The sequence below is a fragment of the Caretta caretta genome, chromosome 2 (assembly GCF_965140235.1).
Source record: "Caretta caretta isolate rCarCar2 chromosome 2, rCarCar1.hap1, whole genome shotgun sequence".
NCBI lineage: Eukaryota > Metazoa > Chordata > Testudines > Cheloniidae > Caretta > Caretta caretta.
In genome coordinates, this window is record NC_134207.1 from 4,505,949 (window position 1) to 4,525,616 (window position 19,668).

At 49.4% G+C, this 19,668-nt stretch overlaps 1 protein-coding gene across 3 annotated transcripts in view; it reads left to right on the forward strand.

Annotated features, from left to right (window-relative positions):
* Nucleotides 1-933: 933 nt before the first annotated feature.
* ZC3H3 (zinc finger CCCH-type containing 3) overlaps nucleotides 934-19,668 on the forward strand; it is a 349,381-nt gene continuing 330,646 nt past the window's right edge. For 2 of the 3 annotated variants that reach the window (XM_048841821.2, XM_048841824.2), the window contains exons 1-3: nucleotides 934-1,018; nucleotides 5,032-6,469; nucleotides 7,345-7,538. In XM_048841821.2, the coding sequence (XP_048697778.2) occupies nucleotides 973-1,018; nucleotides 5,032-6,469; nucleotides 7,345-7,538 (1,678 nt within the window). In that variant the 5' untranslated portion in view covers nucleotides 934-972. Of the gene's footprint in view, nucleotides 1,019-1,077; nucleotides 1,158-5,031; nucleotides 6,470-7,344; nucleotides 7,539-19,668 lie in introns of those variants that run through there. The other variant, XM_075124896.1, reaches the window with a different exon arrangement.

Sequence of the window (19,668 nt, forward strand, 5' to 3'; positions counted from 1 at the left end):
GAGGAGGGTCAGGCCAGTGGAGGTGGGGGGCCTAGGAGGGTCAGGGCAGTGGGGGGGGTGGGAGGGGGAAGAGGAGAGTCAGGCCAGTGGAGGTGGGGGGCCTAGGAGGGTCAGGGCAGTGGGGGGGGGATGGGAGGGGGAAGAGGAGAGTCAGGCCAATGGAGGTGGGGGGCCTAGGAGGGTCAGGGCAGTGGGGGGGGGGGATGGGAGGGGGAAGAGGAGAGTCAGGCCAATGGAGGTGGGGGCCCTAGGAGGGTCAGGGCAGTGGGGGGGGATACCTGAGAAGAGTCAGGGTGGTGGTGAGGACGCCTGGGAGGGGGAAGAGGAGAGTCAGGCCAATGGAGGTGGGGGGCCTAGGAGGGTCAGGGCAGTGGGGGGGGGATGGGAGGGGGAAGAGGAGGGTCAGGCCAGTGGAGGTGGGGGGCCTAGGAGGGTCAGGGCAGTGGGGGGGGGATGGGAGGGGGAAGAGGAGGGTCAGGCCAGTGGAGGTGGGGGGCCTAGGAGGGTCAGGGCAGTGGGGGGGGGGATGGGAGGGGGAAGAGGAGGGTCAGGCCAGTGGAGGTGGGGGGCCTAGGAGGGTCAGGGCAGTGGCAGTCCGGGGAGGGGACACCAGGGACGGGCAGAGGAGGGTCATGCTGCTGGGGGTGGGGGACGCCGGCGAGGGACGGGGGCGGGGAGATCAGGCCGCTGGGGGCGTGGCCGGTTTTTCCGTCTCTCGGGGACGAGGGGCTGGCGCGGAGGGGGCAGCTAGAGCTGCGCGGGCCCGGCTCGAGGAGACCCGTAGGAGGGGTAAACTCTCCTCCCGTTCCCAGTTGCCAAGGCAACGGAATGCAGCAGCCTCCGGCGTCACGTGATCAGGCTCCCTCACGTGACCGGTGAATGGGAGTCGCGGCCTGGTGGCGTTTCCAGAGGGAGGCGCTCCTGTGCCGCGGCGCAGCGCGATGACGTAGCAGGGGGCGGCCGGCGGCGGGGATGGAGGAGAAGGAGCAACTGCGGCGTCAGATCCGCCTGCTGCAGGGTGAGGGGCGCTCGGCCGCGACGGGACGGGTCCGAATCGCTGTGTCCTGAGGGCGGCCCCTCCCCCGCCGCGCCGTCCTCGCGGGCCCCTAACCCCCCCCCACCCGGGCCCGATACTGCCGCTCTGTCACCCCCCCACGGTTCGTTACCGCCTCCGTCTGCTGCCGCGCCCCCCCCCCCGGTTACCCCCCCCAGTCTGCCAGTGTTCCGCCCCCTGGTCCTGTGAATCCCCCCCCCGTCTGCTGCCGCGCCCCCCCCCCCGGTTACCCCCCTCTAGTCTGCCAGTGTTCCGCCCCCTGGTCCTGTGACTCCCCCCCCCGTCTGCTGCCGCGCCCCCCCCGGTTACCCCCCTCTAGTCTGCCAGTGTTCCGCCCCCTGTTCCTGTGACTCCCCCCCCCCCCCCGTCTGCTGCCGCGCCCCCCCCCCCCCGGTTACCCCCCTCTAGTCTGCCAGTGTTCCGCCCCCTGTTCCTGTGAATCCCCCCCCCGTCTGCTGCCGCGCTCCCCCCCCCCCGGTTACCCCCCTCTAGTCTGCCAGTGTTCCGCCCCCTGGTCCTGTGAATCCCCCCCCCCCCGTCTGCTGCCGCGCCCCCCCCTCCGGTTACCCCCCGCCAGTCTGCCAGTGTTCCGCCCCCTGTTCCTGTGAATCCCTCCCCCCCCGTCTGCTGCCGCGCCCCCCCCCTCCGGTTCCCCCCCCCCCAGTCTGCCAGTGTTCCGCCCCCTGGTCCTGTGAATCCCCCCCCCCGTCTGCTGCCGCGCCCCCCCCTCCGGTTAGCCCCCCCCAGTCTGCCAGTGTTCCGCCCCCTGTTCCTGTGAATCCCTCCCCCCCCGTCTGCTGCCGCGCCCCCCCCCTCCGGTTCCCCCCCCCCCAGTCTGCCAGTGTTCCGCCCCCTGTTCCTGTGACTCCCCCCCCGTCTGCTGCCGCGCCCCCCCCTCCGGTTACCCCCCTCTAGTCTGCCAGAGTTCCGCCCCCTGTTCCTGTGACTCCCCCCCCCCCCCGTCTGCTGCCGCGCTCCCCTCCCCCGGTTACCTCCCCCCAGTCTGCCAGTGTTCCGCCCCCTGGTCCTGTGACTCCCCCCCCCCCCCGTCTGCTGCCGCGCCCCCCCCTCCGGTTACCCCCCTCTAGTCTGCCAGTGTTCCGCCCCCTGTTCCTGTGAATCCCCCCCCGTCTGCTGCCGCGCTCCCCCCCCCCGGTTACCCCCCTCTAGTCTGCCAGTGTTCCGCCCCCTGGTCCTGTGAATCCCCCCCCCCGTCTGCTGCCGCGCCCCCCCCTCCGGTTAGCCCCCCCCAGTCTGCCAGTGTTCCGCCCCCTGTTCCTGTGAATCCCTCCCCCCCCCGTCTGCTGCCGCGCCCCCCCCCTCCGGTTAGCCCCCCCCAGTCTGCCAGTGTTCCGCCCCCTGTTCCTGTGACTCCCCCCCCGTCTGCTGCCGCGCCCCCCCCCCTCCGGTTACCCCCCTCTAGTCTGCCAGTGTTCCGCCCCCTGTTCCTGTGACTCCCCCCCCCCCCGTCTGCTGCCGCGCCCCCCCCCCTCCGGTTACCCCCCCTCAGTCTGCCAGTGTTCCGCCCCCTGTTCCTGTGAATCCCTCCCCCCCGTCTGCTGCCGCGCCCCCCCCTCCGGTTACCCCCCTCTAGTCTGCCAGTGTTCCGCCCCCTGTTCCTGTGACTCCCCCCCCGTCTGCTGCCGCGCCCCCCCTCCGGTTACCCCCCTCTAGTCTGCCAGTGTTCCGCCCCCTGTTCCTGTGAATCCCTCCCCCCCCCGTCTGCTGCCGCGCCCCCCCCTCCGGTTACCCCCCCCCAGTCTGCCAGTGTTCCGCTCCCTGGTCCTGTGAATCCCCCCCCCGTCTGCTGCCGTGCCCTCCCCTCCGGTTACCCCCCCAAGTCTGCCAGCGTTCCGCCCCCTGGTCCTGTGACCTCCCCCTCCCCGGTACCCCCCCACCTAAGTCTGCCAGTGTTCTGCCCCTTGGTTCTGTGATTACCCCCCCCCCCCCGCTGCTGCGCCTCACCCCTGCTGCGGTGTGAGGGGCCAAGCTACCCCCCGATCGCTGCAGTAAGGGGAGGGAGCTGACCTGCTGCGATACTCTTTCTCCCCGAGCTTCTTGTCCCTGGTGCTGGGATTAGGTTGTGTGGCTCCTGAGTCTGAGCTGTGGGGCAAAGACTGGGCACCTTTCCTGCCTCCCTTGGGACCCCTAAAAGGCTCCTCCCAGTCTCTCGGGTCCTTCGCAGACCTGTTTGTGTGACCTTGTCTAGTTCCTGGTGAAAGACATCAGCTGAGATCTGGGGCCTGGGCTGAGGGGTGCCTTGCTTTGTGGGTTGCAAGGTGATTTTTCTAACTTTCAGTGCTAGAAACCCCATCTTGGGTCCTGGAAATCCACTTGTGCTCTCCCCTCTGTCAGGGCTCTTATCTTTGACTGAGGATATGTCTAGACAGTGGAAAAACCCCAAACCCTGTGGCAGTGAGTCTTTGTGCCCAGGTCAGCTGACTGGGGAACATACTACAGGGCTAAAAATAGCAGTGTCAGTGTTCCCCCTTAGGCTCTGAAACCCAGTGAGGAGGAGGACTTGTGGCACCTTAGAGACTAACAAATTTATTAGGGCATAAGCTTTCGTGAGCTGCAGCTCACTTTGCTCAAATACATTTGTTAGTCTCTGAGGTGCCCCAAGTCCTCCTTTTTGTGGATACAGACCAACATGGCTGCTACTCTGAATCCAGTGAGGAGGGTGGGTCTCAGGGCCTGGGCTCCAGCCTGGGCCTGAAAATCTGCACTGTTGTTTTTAGCCCCAGGCTCTGAGACGGTGCACCACCCGTTTTTTTTTCTTTGCAATGTAGACATACCAATACTGTCTGAGATGGACACAACCAGGTACACCTGATCTCATATGACTATTTTTGCACCACCACAGGCATGCATGGAGCTGTACACACAAGTAAGATGACATGGTCCTTGCTCTGAGGATCTCATAATGTTATTAGACGCAATGCAGACCAAGTGTGGTTCTGGGGGGTGGAATGAAGAGCAGCCAAAAAAGTAATTGGATTTTGTGTTTTGATGTGTGTCTTGTTGCGGCTGGATTTTGAAATACCTTTCAACATCAATAGAGCAGTTTGTGGGCAGGGAGTTTAGCTGACAGGTCAGCTTATGTTGTCTTTCTGCAGCTATATGGTCTAGTTTTTGGCAGCAGGAAAAACTTGTTTTCTTCATTAAAGCACATAGAGATCCCTGGAAAAAATGCAGGGCTCAGATATAGTCCTTTGTTAAGCCCTTTCATCTGAAGATCACAAAGTGCTTTATAAATATTGATATTTACCAAGCCTCGCAATCCCTCTCCCCCTGTAAGCATATTCATCCATATTATTGTTAACAGGGAAACTGAGGCACAGACATGCAAGTGAGTCACTTGGGCAAATCACTTCATTGTTAGTCAGTGGCGGAGCTGGGATTAGATCCCAAGCCTCCTGACTCTTAGTCTCTTGCTTTAATAATAAGTCTACCCTTCCTTTCCTAAACCAAATAATAAGCACCTCTAGAGGGGACTGTATTGTGCTGTATATGAGCAGGATCAGATTAGGGTTGCTAGGCAATCACCACTATAAAGGAGCTCAGAGATGCAATAGTGAGAGCTAAAAAGATACCTATAAAAGAAATAAGCAGGAAGTTTTCTTCCCTTCTTGTCTGTCCCCCCTCCTACCACCACCCTTACCACAAGTGATCTACAGGAACAATGATCAGAGTAGTGGATTCAGGATGGTGCATATAAGAGGAACTAAACATGGAGAGAAAGTGGGATGATGCAGTATTCAATTGCTATGTAAAGATCCATAATAAGAAATCTGTAATCATTACATAGCTCAGCTTTTCTTGCAGCATTAGTGATGATGTCTGAAAGCTACAGAGCATGAGAGCTCATGTAGAACAGGTGTTTTCAGTGCAATGTGAAGACAGTCAATTTGCAGAACTTGCTGTTGCAAGACTGTTGTGGAAGATGCAACTAACAGAGGTTGTTTTGCTTTCTTCAGGTCTCATAAATGACCATAAAAACATCCATGGAAATGCCCCAGTGCCCTCGCCCTCCAGGACTCCAAGGTGGAGAAATCCCAGGCAGACTGCCTTCAACAGTCAGGGAGCATTCTCTGCAAGATATTCTCAGCATGCTCCAAGGGATTTCCAGTCACATCAAGGTAACTCCTGGAGGAAAAAATACTCCCTTGTAAACAGACCGCCTGCACCAACACATCATCCTGGAAGCAGTGCATCTGCTAACACACTTCAGGCTTTTGGGAGCCAAAGGAATAGCCAGCCTCCTGGGCCACAGGGAACAGGCTCGGAAAGGCAAGTGGGCTTAGCAGCAGGTGGTATAGTCATAGGAGTCAAACTGCCACAGAGGACTAGCTCAGCCTTGGACAATAGAAACGTTAGTGAGTTGGGATCCCAGCAGGGTTCCTCTATGGTAAAAGTAGCCATAGCTGCTCCAAAAGGAGCTGAAAAGGTTCATGAAAGTTCTAGCTTTCAAAGTGTTGCTCAAAAAGAGGACAAAGAAACATCTCTCTCTGTCTCCCAGAGTTCATTGCGCCAGCCTGCTGTTGCTGGAGGCAGAGATGATGCAAGCCCAGCATATCCAAAGGAACTGGGCAAACTTCGGACTGCGAAACTGGCTAAAAGTGCCCCTGAGTTATGTGACGTTATCCGTGAAAGTGCCATAGCATTAAAATCCAAGCCTCAGCAGCCTTTAGCTCTTCTTGATCGAGAATCAGGCTGGCTGGTAGCCTGGAAGAAGCCAGTAGCACAGGTTCCAGCTCACTGTAGCTCAGAGCAAGTCACGGCAGGAAGAGATACTTTGAAGGAGCCAAAGACCCTTGGAAAATCTGAGGCGTGCACAAGCTCAGTTCAGGCTGTGACTTCAGAGGTTGGGATAAACCCAGCGAAGAACCAGTTTGCAATACCACACAAGCTACCCAGTTTCCAAAGAGCTGCCTCAACGCCAGTCTCCAGCAAAGCTTCTAAGTTCAGGAAAACCAATTATACGTGGGTAGCAAATCCTAGTAAATGGCCCTGTGCTGTAAAGAGATGGACTAGCCCTAGAGCTTCTGAAAGCACTAGGAAGCTTTTTGTGGGAGCAGAGAGAACTGCTAAGCCACTGCCAAAGGGGGACTTGGGAGCAAAGCAGAAGAAATCCGGAGTGCATTTGAAATTGGATGCCTCTCCTAATAAGTACAAATGGAAAGCATCTAGCCTACAGCCACCTTCTTCAACTTCCAAGTCAGTATTCAAGTGGCAGTCTGAGGGACGAAAGGAGGCTGGAGTCTCCCAGGTTTCCAGAGCCAACTTTGGCCTTCAGACTCTAAGCAACGCATCCATTGGTCATGGCGGGTTGAAGTCCTCTTTCAACGATGCTGCACTTTCCACTTATAAAGTGAAGAGCCGGACCAAAATCATCAGGAGAAAGGGGAGTTGCTGGTAAGTTACTAGTTGTGTGAAGTTCTGTAGCTGGTACTAACCTTCTTTGCACTTCACCTGGGGCCTGTTCCTACTTTCATTGAAGCCCATAGGAGTCTTGCCATTGATGTCAATGAGAGCAAATACTCAAATATTTACATTGTAAGCTCTTTGGAACAGGGACCCTCTTTGTGTTCTGTGTACAGCGCGTAGCCCAGTGGGGTCCTGGTCTGTGACTGGGCTTGCTAGGTGCTATCACAGTAAATTTTGGTTTCACTGATTTGTCCAGGGCCACGCAATAAGCCAATGACAGAGCTTGGGTTAGAATATGGGGGCATCTGGCCCTTACTCCCATGTCCAAGCTTCTCTTTTCATCTGTCTTCTACTAATCTCCCCACTGTGCCTTGGCATCCTCTCCTGGAGAGAGGTGAGGATATCTCCACATGAGTGGTGCTGAGGGGTTTGGGGGGTGAGGTGAGGAGAGTTTGAGGTCTGCTTGCTTATTTCTTTTGCCTGGCTTGGCCTGATCTTCTCAGCCCTCTTAAGAACCACCTCCTCCTCCTCCAACAGCTATAGTAGGGGAGAGACTGGGAGTGATGGGGGATACCTAGATGTGAGTTGAGATGTCAGAGTGCAATCTCTCTTCATGCTTTCCCAGCAATTGGTCAAATTTGCCCTTTCACCTGGCATTTGCATTGCTCTTACCTAGAGAAGCACTGTAGTTCAGTGGATAAGGTATCAAACCAGGAGTCAGGAGAACTGGGTTCTAATCCCAGCTGTGCTACAGTCTTGCTGCATTGGTGGAGAAAGGAGAGCACAGATAGCTGGGGTTGGGGAGTTGCTGTTTAATACCTTTGTGATTCATTTTTAAACTCGCTGGATTGCATTCTTTGCAGTTCCCCAACAGATAAGAAGAGCAACTCCTTCACCACAATGCCCCTGAAAAGCCACTACTCTCTCAGGAAAAGAAACTCCCTGCGGGGAAGACCTGCACCTTTGAAGAGAACCCTGCCCAAGGAGCTGGTGCAGATCACCAAGCACAGGCTATGCAGGCTGCCAGCCTCTAGAATGCACATCCCAGCCAAAGAAGGTAAGAGCTTGGACATGTGGTGATAGAGCTGGAATATTGCATGAGGGGGGACAGTTTTAGGAGTAGGTTCTTGGAAGTAGGAAATGAGCTGCTCATTCCTCAGTGAAGTAAACCTGCTGATCGCTGTTGTAGAGTCAGTGTTGAGAAGAAAAGACGGCATGGGACTTGAGGCCTTCGCTCCATTTCAGGGCTTTCTCACCAGGTCCCACTTCTGTAGAGCCTTGCATTCCCCGACCTTCCCCCATGTGTACTGTGAAACCTCCCCTCAGGGCCACCTCTAATTGACAACCACTCTAAAGCTTCCCCTTGCTGCTAGGATGGTTTTGCTGTACTTTCAGTTAAAGACCAGCTTTTACTGGGCAAATGATTGTTTTCAGTAGTGTTGTGGATGGTGGCATAAAGTAACTTTCACTGTGTATAGATCTGTGTGCAGCACTGAGTCATCTTCTGCATGTGTAGGATCAATTCCCTGTCTCTGAACGTATATGAACTGTTGATGGGCCCACATTCCCCAGGGTTAAGATACCTTATTGGTGTGAAAAGAACCTGAATGGTGACTGGTCAATGTCTGTTCATTTTGATTGTGTCCCTCTTGCTCCTTCACCACCATCAGCTTGTCACTCTCTAGATCAGGAAAGGGCAAGGACTGTTCCATGGAAGATCTTGCAGTCTAAACAGACACTCGCAACACAGAGAACTCGCTCAATGGTCAGGAGAGTTCAAATATCGTTGGTCAGTGTAGAGATGGTTTAACCTTTAAACCAATCATGTCTTTGAGTGGGCTAGAGTTTATAGCTTCACAGAGAGAGTGTCTTTTGAAGAAGGACTCAAAGCAGGAGGTGGCAGAAGCATTCTTTGTAAGATTGTATAATCCCTGTCTTTCCATTAGGGAAAAAACGGTGTGTGTCTCATGAGATGCTCATCTCAGCCAGGAAAAATATACCTGATAACTGCATCATGGTTAGAAACTGTGCGCATGACAGCTGCATCTCTGCAGGGGTAAAGCATGTATGTGTGAGTTGATTTAAACAATCTCAAAGGAATATTAAAGGAATTAAGGTTTAAGAAAGAAATGTTTGTGGAATGGAATACTGCCCCCTAGGTGGAGCAGCATTTAGCTGTAAAGCACCTCTTACCCTAGATCTAGCTGCTAGAGGATTTGACCTCCTGCACATGGACATCGTTGTGCACATCTCTCTGTTTTGTAAGGTGGTGTTTCTCTGGTTTGATCACCTGCTGTGTGTGGTGAGATTTGGCAGTTAGTGGGGCAGGCTCTCTGTGTCATTTCTGGCCCGAAAGCTGTCTCCATGACCTTCCTTGCAGAGCAGGAGCTTTCAGATAACCCAGCCCACTGCAGCATTGGCGACTTGCCCGGGAGCCTGAGGGCTGCGCCTAATTTGCATGAACATGGAACAGATGAGATCTAATGGTTCCTGTACTGGACTGGGAGTTGGGAGGCCTGGTTCTGCAACTGACTTCTGTGTGGCCTTGGGCAAGTTGCTTAACATTTCTTTCAATTTTCTCCTCTGTAAAATTGGTTTAATATCTACCAAAGGGGTGTGGAGGGTGGTTGTGTGAATATTGTTTATAAAGCACTTGAGAGCCTCACATGGAAACTACTATACAGCGGCAACCCTTGAAGACTCTTGCTTTCAACAAGTGTGGGTGGGAGGAGATGGGGTAGTGAGGAGTGTGTGCACTTAGCTAGTTGGGGTACAACAGCCTATGCTCTGGCTACAGGAATCAATCTCAAAATGGCTTAGGCCTGAATTTTCTGGAAAATGAATATGCAGTTGCCTAATTTGCATGTGGAATTACTAGGCTTACATGCACAATTGCAGTCACTGCATGTGCAAAAGAGCAGCTGCATATCTAACTTGTCATTTATGTGTGCAGATGCTGCTGATCTTAGACAAACGAAAAGACAGTGAACAGGGTAACACTTCAGGTGAGCGGATCAGGGGTTGTTGGTGAGGAGCAGGGAAGAGTAATTTTCTGCAGAAAGTGTGTGTTTTTTATATATATATATATATATATATATTTTTTTTTTTCTGGAGGAATTTGGAGATGTGGGAAGAGGTTGCTTTACAGCTGTGGTCAGGAAGAGTGTGCTAGGTATAGTTGGGAGAGGTTCTGGAGGTAGTGAGACCGCCTGATAAAAGGCACGATGCAGCGTGTGGGAGAGGAGATGTGCATTTAGGTGTACGATTGCATGTGTTGACCATCTGAGCATTTGTGATTGTCAGACACCTGAAAACCAAACCAGTCACTGTGCAGTGGCGTTGAGGCTCGGTTTCTCTCAGTTCTCTCTCTAAATTCTATTGCACCTGGAGAGGCTTTTAGGTTGCTGGAGGCAGGGCACCACTCAAAGGCCCTACATGAAAGGCTTGGGTGGAAAAGATGGTTATGGTACATGGAAGCTGCAAATGGAACCGAAGGTCTCTCTCAACTCACATTGCACCTAGGAAATCAACTTAACAAAGACAGTTCAGCCACGAAGCCTCTTCAGAGATCATCCCCTGAGGGAGAAGGGAAGAAGGATGAGGAGAGTGCCTAGGGCTTTACTGCACGTCAGTGAGAGTGTTTCTGTGAGGGCACAAGTATTTGGTGAAGGCGAAGGGGAGACTAAGGCCATGTCTACACTACAACCTGTGTCGGCAAAACTGATGTCACTCAGGGGTGTGAATAGTCCACCCCCCTGAGCGACATAAGTTACACTGACATACGCGCTTGTGTGCACAGCGCTATCTTGGCAGGAGAGCTTTTCCCGCCGACACAGCTTCTGCCGCTCGCAGAGGTGGGGTTTTTTATGCCAGTGGGAGAGCTCTCTCCCCTGTTGGCATAGGGCGTCTTCACCAGATGCGCTGCAGCGGCGGAACTGCAGTGCTGTATGTATAGATATCCCCTCAAGCTGTCGAGAGCACAAAGCAGCAAGGATCTAGGAAAAAATTAACGCTAAAGCTGGTAGCTGGATAGAGCAATGTAACGACAGCTACTTCGTTCAAGTAGTGGGGTCTGCATGGACTCCTCAAACAGGGAGGCAGCTTGTGCTGTACTTGCTCTAGGGATATATACAGTGTTTAAGTCTCCTGAGTTGTTGATCTAGCACCTTTCACCAGCATGATGTTCTCAGTCTCACAAATTTAAAAATTCTTTACAATTCACCTCTTTTTTTAAAAAACATTCTGCTGCATCTGCTAAGGTGCGGGAACAAGTTTCTCTACTATAGAAGCTTTGAGGGGCACAGCAAGTTCAGTCTGTAGTAATACTTTGCACTTTAAGTGCTCTTTATCCACGGATCTCAAAGCACTTAGGAGGTGAGTACATGAGAAAACTGAGCCACAGAGAAGGGACGTGACTTCATCGAGCTGCCTCAGTGGCAGAACGGGGACTAGAACCTCGCTCTCCTGACTCCCAGTTCTTTTGTTCTACCTGCTGGACATGAAGTTTGATTGAGCCCTTCATTTCTGGAAACCTGGCTTCAAATTCCACAGTGGCTGAGCTGCAAATGACAATGAGCTTGGGGATCTCTCCGTACCTAGTAGATACTTGTCCATGTTGCAGAAGTACCACAAGAGGTGGCATTTTCTGCTTTGGAGAGGTCCAGGACCTCCCTGTCAAAGCTTGCACATCACCTACAAAGATGGTACCTAGTTCTAGCTGCTGGTATTGGTCCCCCCATGTAAATCTTACGTTCTTTGGCTAGTCAGATCATTCATGATGGCCCTGTTGTTTCTAACTGTCTTTCTCCCAACTCTCCCCAGGGATTGTCCCTGCATGTAGCATTTGTCCTTCGGATAGACCAGCACTGTGGCATTATCTTCTCATTAGCATGGCAAAATGGGGCTATTTGTGTGTGTCAGTTTTGCTCATGTCTGCCAGCTATGGAGGGTGGCTGTGGAGCCGCCTTTGTAGCACATCTCCCTGTTTTTAGTCACTTTTCAGGGCAGAACTTCACTTTTAAGTAGATGCTCATGAATACCCGTACAAATGCACCACAATTTATTCCAGAAGCTGTCAGTCGAAGCCCATATAAGGATTTCACAGTTAGAAGTGAAAACGTATGTAAAATCCAGACTATAAAGACCAAATGGACTAAACCCTCCCAGTGCCCTATGTCTCCTGAGGACCTGAAGAGCAACCACCAAAGACCCATGTATTTTGGAAATACATATTAAAATCCTAGAGTCCTGAACATAGATAAGTGTCATCAAGAAACAATTCTTCATCCTAAAGCACGCAGGCTTTTGTGAATGTGTACAGTGGAGGCATATGCTGTGGTGGTGGTGACTCTGATCCATCCAGAGCGAGGGAAAATAGGGGGCTGTTCAGGAAATTAACCTGTAAGGTTCCTGTGGGGCTTGTGCTTTCCACAAAGTTCTCATGTACATAAAAGGTTGGTACGAGGAGGAAGAAAAATTGTTGTTCTTCACCTGTCAGGCTAGGACAAGAAGCAATGGGCCTAAATTGCAGCAAGGGAGGTTTAGGATGGACATTAGGAAGAACTTCCTAACTGTCAGGGTGATTAAGCACCTGAATAAATTGCCCAGGGAGGTTGTGGAATCTCCAATTATGGAGATGTTTAAGAGCAGGTTAGACAAACACCTGTCAGGGATGGTCTAGATAATATAGTCCTGCCATGAGTGCAGGAGACTGGACTAGATGACTTCTCGAGGCCCCTTCGAGGCCTATGATTCTGTACCTGCTGCTTTACAGGATGAAGGAGAGAGTTCCCCACTGCTCCCTAACGTTCTTCACCAGGGAAGAATTACCATCCAGGAAAACACCGATCCTCTGTCCTTGAAACAAGGTTGCTAAGAGGTAATAGAATCTGTTCATTTTAGAGACGGAAAAGACTCATTGGGTCGTGTTACCCTGGGGCAAGTGCAGGGTTGCTCCCTGCAAGTACACTTTTTAGTGCTTTGCCCAGTCTTATTTTAAATGTCCCACATGACAGGAGGTCAGACTAGATGATCAGTGCTCCCTTCTGGCCTTGGAATCTATGATCTAACTTCCACCATTTCCCTTGGGAGGCATTTCCTCAGTTCTTATTAGGAAGATCTTGCTCTTTTCAGACCGGTATCTCTTCTTGGGAGCATCTTTTACCGAAAAGGATAGTTCTAGGAGAGCTTGACTGTGTATCTTACTCCCTGGAAATAGTCTCCAGGCAATCAATATAGCCATATATTCTGTAGAAGGACCCTTGTCCTCTCTTCTCCCTCACACCTACAGGCCAGCCTTCCCAACTAATCTTTCCAGCATAAGATAGTAGCAGCATACCAGTGTCTAACCTGGGAACTGCTACCAGAGACAATGTCAGCTTTTCATCTTTGTTGCATCTTTCATCTCCAAAAAGAAAAGGAGGACTTGTGGCACCTTAGACTAACAAATTTATTTCAGCATAGGCTCAATGTATCCGATGAAGTGAGCTGTAGCTCACGAAAGCTTATGCTCAAATAAATCGGTTGGTCTCTAAGGTGCCACAAGTACTCCTTTTCTTTTTGCGGATACAGACTGACACGGCTGCTACTCTGAAACCTTTCATCTTCAAGGATCCCCAGTCACTTTACAGTCTCTCTAATCACCACAGCCACCTCTGAAGTGGAATGCAGCAGCTGTTGAGCAATATGCAGTAAGTTGACTTAACTGTTTAGCACAGGAAGTGAGGAAGATTCCTGTAGCCAGGTGAAATTTCAAGTTAAATATTGGTAGAATATAGTCACCTTAATTGGAATTTGGCTAGGATCCTAGGAGTAACACTCCTATTCTTATTAAAAGTGACATGAGATCTTTTAATGTTCACAAGCAGTTAGGGCTCTGGTTTCATGTCTCATCTGAAAATTGATGTCTCCAGTGACACACTGCCCCCTAGTCCTCTGCTGGGATATCTTGGAAACGAACTTAATGTGTTATGTCTATGTATCATAGAAACGTAGGGCTGGAAGAGACCTCAAGCGGTGACCAAGTCCAGCCCCCAGTGCTGTGGCAGGACCAAATGAACTGCGACCATCCTTGGCAAGTGTTTGTCGTTTTTTAAAAATAGGCTGGAGAGTGATGGGGATTCTACGGCCTCCCTTGGCAGCTTACTCCAGAGCTTAACTACTCCTGTAGTTTTTTTTCCCCCTAATATCTTACCTAACCCTTCCTTCCTGCAGATTGAGCCCATTACTACTTGTCCAATCTTCAGTGGACATGGAGAACAATTGATCCACGTCCTCTTTTCAACAGCCCTTAATATTTGAAGATTGTTATCCGGTCCCCCCTCAGAGTGTCTGGTTTTGTATTGTCTAGTCTTGCAGCTTTGAGTTGTGGAACTGCATAATTGCCTAATTCTGTTGGAGACCCTGTGAAGCACGCAGTGTTCAGAAAGGTTTCAGAGTAACAGCTGTGTTAGTCTGTATTCGCAAAAGAAAAGGAGTACTTGTGGCACCTTAGAGACTAACCAATTTATTTGAGCATGAGCTTTCGTGAGCTACAGCTCACTTCATCGGGCATCCAATGAAGTGAGCTGTAGCTCACGAAAGCTCATGCTCAAATAAATTGGTTAGTCTCTAAGGTGCCACAAGTACTCCTTTACTTTGTGTTCAGAAACATACACAAGCTGTAAGTCTTCACCTTTTTGTACTTGTTCTTAAAAAATCAACCACAAATTAATTCATAAAAAATGAATCTATACCACCAATTCCTTCAGCACAATAGAATTTCCTTTACAAGTATAACTGGGTCCAAAAAGATTATGGAGAATAGGTCCATCAGTGGGTATTAGCCAGGATGGTCAGGGACGCAAGCCCATGCTCCAGGTGTGTCTCAAACCCCAACAACTTGGGACTAGATGGCAGAGGATGGATTGCTCGAAATTGCCCTGTTCTGTTAATTTACTCTGGAGCACCTGGCACAGGCCAGTGTTGGAAGACAGGATATGGAGCTAGATGGTACATTGGTCTGAGCCAGTTTGACTGTTCTTGCATTCTTTATTGGGCTGGAGTAGGAAGATCTATCAAGTACCAAGTCTGATTGATTAGTCTGTGAGAAAACAGCCTGAGGTGCGATGGTTGCAGGTGATAGACATCAGACCTTTTATTAAGCTTTTTTGGTTTCTAATACTGGTAATTACCATTGGATGAACAAGCATGAATGTGGACATCTAATGCAGATAGCACCATTCGTGTTTCCCTAATGGGACAGCCGATGCCATGCTGTCCAGCAGTACAGGATGTGTTGCGTCTGACTGGGTTTGTGTACAGCCAGGGCACAATCCCACATCCTGAAATGAGAGTAAAGAAAATACGGTGCTATTACTATCAGAACAGTCTCTAACTTGACCAGAGCAGCTCAGGTGCAGTTATTGCCCAGATTGTGCACCTGCCAGAATATATATTAAAAATTAAATGTATAATTGTCGGCATTGTCTAGTTTTCCTGTGGTCTAACAGCTGTACAACAGGAGACTGGGAGTGAGGACTGCTGGGTTCTATACCTGACTCTGCCATAGACTTAGTGTCGTTGGGCAAGTTATTTCACCTCTCTTGTGCATTAGCATCATAGGGATGATACTTGCCATGAAGAGTTTTGAGGTTCTAAGAGGTTATTGGGTGAGAGGTGCTAAATCATTCCACTGTCATCCCAATACTCTCAGGTCGCTGGGTGTTGATGACTCTTTTGGTCGGGAAAACCAGACTTGCTTCTCTGTGGAGCTGTCTGTGACGGACCTGGACCACCCAGATGCAATTGCTGTGTACTGACGTTAGGCAATTCCTTTCCTCCGACTTCCTTTCTCGTGCAGCTGACTACACAGCCTCTGAGCTGCAGCGTGAAACCCTGATTGAAGGCCAGGCAGGGAGACCATTTGGGCTCTGACCTGCATCTCATGCAGTTGCTGATCTGAGTAGGGCAATGGTGGCATCGCTGCACCTTCAGTTTGGAACGGAGCTTTAGCCTGAGACAAAGTATGCACACCTGTGAGTTGAGCCAGAAACCTCCCAAGATGCTTGCATGATTTTCATGGAAACCGTGAGATCATGTGTCAAGCACTGGAGACATGAACTGCAAGGGTGTTGAAATTTTGAGGAACAATATGTCTTGGGCCGGGTCTGACGGCTTGGTCAGGAATCCTGGGAAGAATGGTGTTGTCCATATACCACCAGGATTTCTAAATTCCCATTAGGAGCACAAGCTCAGATGCATGTCTTTCAGGTGGGGTGGTTCATGCACTTGGGTTCAGAGTCCGAAAGCATGGCCTGTCCCCCGTTCTCCTTTCCCAGATTCACAGAGACCCTGATGGGCAGAGCTGTGTCAGAATTAGGCCCATGGAATTCTCCTGCCAGCTCTGTTACACAAGGAAGACTGGGTGCCGCCTCTTGAGGCTTGAGTAGCAGATCCTATGTATCTATCAAAAAGCAACCTTATCCTCTCCCACCTCCAAATGCAAATTCCTCAATGAAACCGATCAGGTCACTCCTTTCCTGAACAAGTTACACAGCTGTTATCTGTATTTGACCCCCTAATTCTCCCTCTTCCCAAATAGGACCACTACTGATCTCATCCAATCGGACCCCAATTCAACCAGAACATCTGTCATGCACAGGTCTAGGGATGGGGGACTAATTCCTGCCTAGCCCCCTGCCACTGAGAGCAGGTAGTGAGTGTGGGTGAGCAGGGGCGCACACATGTTAGCGAGGAAGGTCCATTTTATAGCATCTGGAAAGTCCACAATGAAACCCTGATACCTGATTCCTTCAGCAACTGATAAAATTGTAGGATTCCAAAATTGAAGTGTAAATGTCCCTTAATATTAGTATCACACGTCATGTTTAGGGCATGATCCAGCTCTCATTGAATTTGTCAGGTCTTCTGTGCTTACTGGGAGGTGGATTTGGTCCCTAAACAGCAATGCACTATGGAGCGTATGTTAGCACCCAGCCTCATGTGTTGCAGGGAAGGAGCTGTAACAGTGTAGTGCAATTGGACGCGTGGGCACAATCGACTCTTACACACAGAGTTCTATATATGCAGAAATCTCATTTGAGAGGTTGTGTGTTGGAATGTGGGATGCAGAGGTTAAAATTTGGTCCTGGATTGGTGTTTCCTCTAAGCATTGACTCAGTGGGACGTTGGTACAGTGCCTAGTGCAATGGGGTCCTGGTCCATGACGAGAGCTCCTAGGCTCAATAGTAATATAAATAATAATGATGCTTCTGTGAGAAGAAGCAGTAATTAATTGCCTTGCATCCAGCATTTTCAATTTAAGAGCTAATGACGATGCAAAGGAGAAAATGGAACATTGTCACAGAATGATGTCGTCTTGCCATTAGATTATCCAAAATAGTCTTTAGCATAAATTCCACATCTGTTATAAATTAACTGTAATATATTAGTCTGAATGGAACATTTAACAAGTGCTCAGTAATTAAGAAAATTCTCCAAATTTAAGTTGCGCTGGCAAGGTTAATACAGCCATGTTGCCTCTCTGGTATAGTTTATGGTCTGGTTTTCCAGGTTTTTATAACACTCATCCCTGTGGCGGTATGTTTTCCAAGGCCAGAAAAGACCACTGTGATCATTTAGTCTGACCTTCTGTATGGCGCAGGCCATAGAGCTTCCCAAGAATAATTCCTAGAGTAGATCTTTTAGAAAAAATCCAGTCTTGATTTTAAAATTGCCAGTGATGGAGAATTCTTCACAACCCTGGGTAAATTGTTCCAATAGTTAGTTAATCTCTGTTAAAAATTTATACCTTATTTTCAGACTAAATTTGTCTAGTTTCAATTTTCAGCCATTGGATCATATTCATAACAAAGGGTAAAACATACCTATGAAGGAAAATAGGCAGAGAGACTATTCCATTTATGAAGTGTGGCAGAATTAATGTTTCTAGAGTAGTCTTAACTTTCTGGATTTTTTTTTTTTTTGGTGACCCTTCAGTGCTTAGTCTTGCACTTGTTCCATGAATGGTAGGGTGGTTTTTTACATTTAATTTCCTAGGGTGGGTGGGTTGGTTGGTTGTTTTATTTGGGAAGAGGGGTGTAAAAAGAGAATCTGTAGATAATTGGCATGCTCTGATTACAAGGTTTTGTGGGGCTTGTAAATGCTTGCTTTGACCTGACTGGAAGCTTGATGAAGTTAATGGAAAGACTCCTACTGAGTTCATTAGGTCTTGTGTTGGACCTTGACTGGCAGCACATCTGTTTTACTCTACAGCTGTTTTCTATAGATGGAAAGGACTGTATAAGTGCAAAAATATTGTTAATATTGTCACTTCTGTATTTTTAATACATGTTTTAAAAATTATGTGTATATGGTTTGCCTTGATTTGAAATGCTTTTTTAATTTGCACTATAACTTCCCAACATTATTTGTCTGTGAATAACTATGGGAGAGTGATCTTTGATTCAGTTCTGGCATGTGAATCAGTAAGCAAACTCTCAGGTTTGTTTCAAGTGCAGAATTTTTGTACAAAGCAGAAGAAGCCCAACTTGATGTTTGGATCCTGGGTGGAATTTCCACCAGTCATAAACTGAAAAAAAGCATCTTTTGTCATCTGAGCTAAACTCATTGCATGTAGACACCACAGAGAGAAAATCATAATAATTATTTGTTTTAACATATTGTCTAGGAGCTCTGGTCATGGACCAGAACCCCATTGTGCTAAACGCAGTATAAACGTCAAACAAAATGACTGTCCCTGCTGCAAAGAGTTTACAATCTAAGCATGAGACAACGGATGGATACAGACAGACAGGAGCCCAAGGAAACAATGAGGCGATACTGGTCAGCGTGATGGCAGGGGACTCCCACAGTGTCTTTTAAAAGTAAATTTCCTGCCATTTAGGACACTTTGTAGCTATGTCTCAGTTACAGAATGCATCCGATGAAGTGAGCTGTAGCTCACGAGAGCTTATGCTCCAATAAATGTGTTCGTCTCTAAGGTGCCAGCAGTCCTCCTGTCCTTTTTGCGATGTTTATCTTGTATCCGTGTTCCACTGCAGTGACTTTTTACAGCAAACCGTTAAAACAGTAAAGTAGCGAACTGTGTGTTGGTGCAGTCTGATACCGCAGCTCCTTGGAGTGCTGTTGACGAGCACTGTTCTGATCGGCGTAGATAAGGCTTGTTTGGTCTTCAGCAAACTGGAAATCTGTTTATCCTAAAGAGGACAAGATGGTGCGGATTGTAATTTTATGAATATGCTGTTTTCAGACAGTCTTCCTTTTTTAAAAAGTGACTTTTTGGTAAGATCTGACCGACAGAGACGCATAATACATCCCCGCTACTACTGTACAAAGGGTTGTCAGCTGTACAGTGCAGTTCTAGAAGTATTCAGATACCCTCGGGCAAGCTAATGCCTCTCTACCAGGTAGTTTTAATTACGGGCACAATCCTGCCAGGGGCTCAGCAATCCCAACTCTAGTTGGCATCCGTGGCATTTGAGGGTGCTCAGCACCTTGCAGGATCAGGTCCTTCATGAGCTCTGTCCTTTAATGAAAGGAGGGTAAAAATAGTCCAGTGGTTGGAGTTGTGAACCTTTCCTCACCCCTGTAAAATCAATGCTGCTGCTTTCGTTAGTCGCTGCAGTTCTGATACCTTTTGTGCAATGCTCCTTTCCCAATGGCATTCCACTCTGCTCAGGCATGCAGTGCAATTGCACAGTCATCTTGTTTCTGTGGTTTATTCTCTATTAATAAATAGAACTAATCTTGTCAAATTAACATTGCTTTTCTGCGGGAGAAGTGGCAGCCATGTAAATGTCAAAGCGGGCTCCCATTTGTATATCAGCCACGACTCTCAACACTTCCTGGCAGACCCACATGTAGAGTGTGTGTGTATATGCACATCAAAACAGGATTATAAATTACAGGACTTGCTGGAAAGCAAGGTAGCTCTGCCTCTGTTTTTTTTTTTTTGGCAAAGGCTCACGTGATGTCTCCCCCCTCTGACCTGCAGAGGGCAGTCTTGCCCCTTGTATTCTCCGTAGTCCACCTTTTTCTGGTAATTGATTGCCTAATTTCCTCTTTATGTGAAAGAAAGCAGATATCAAGTAATTTGCAGCAATAACCTGCTAATGCTGGGCCAGTATCAAAACTCCCATGTTCATTTCAAGTGGCAGATAAAACACTAATATATAATTATCCTTGCA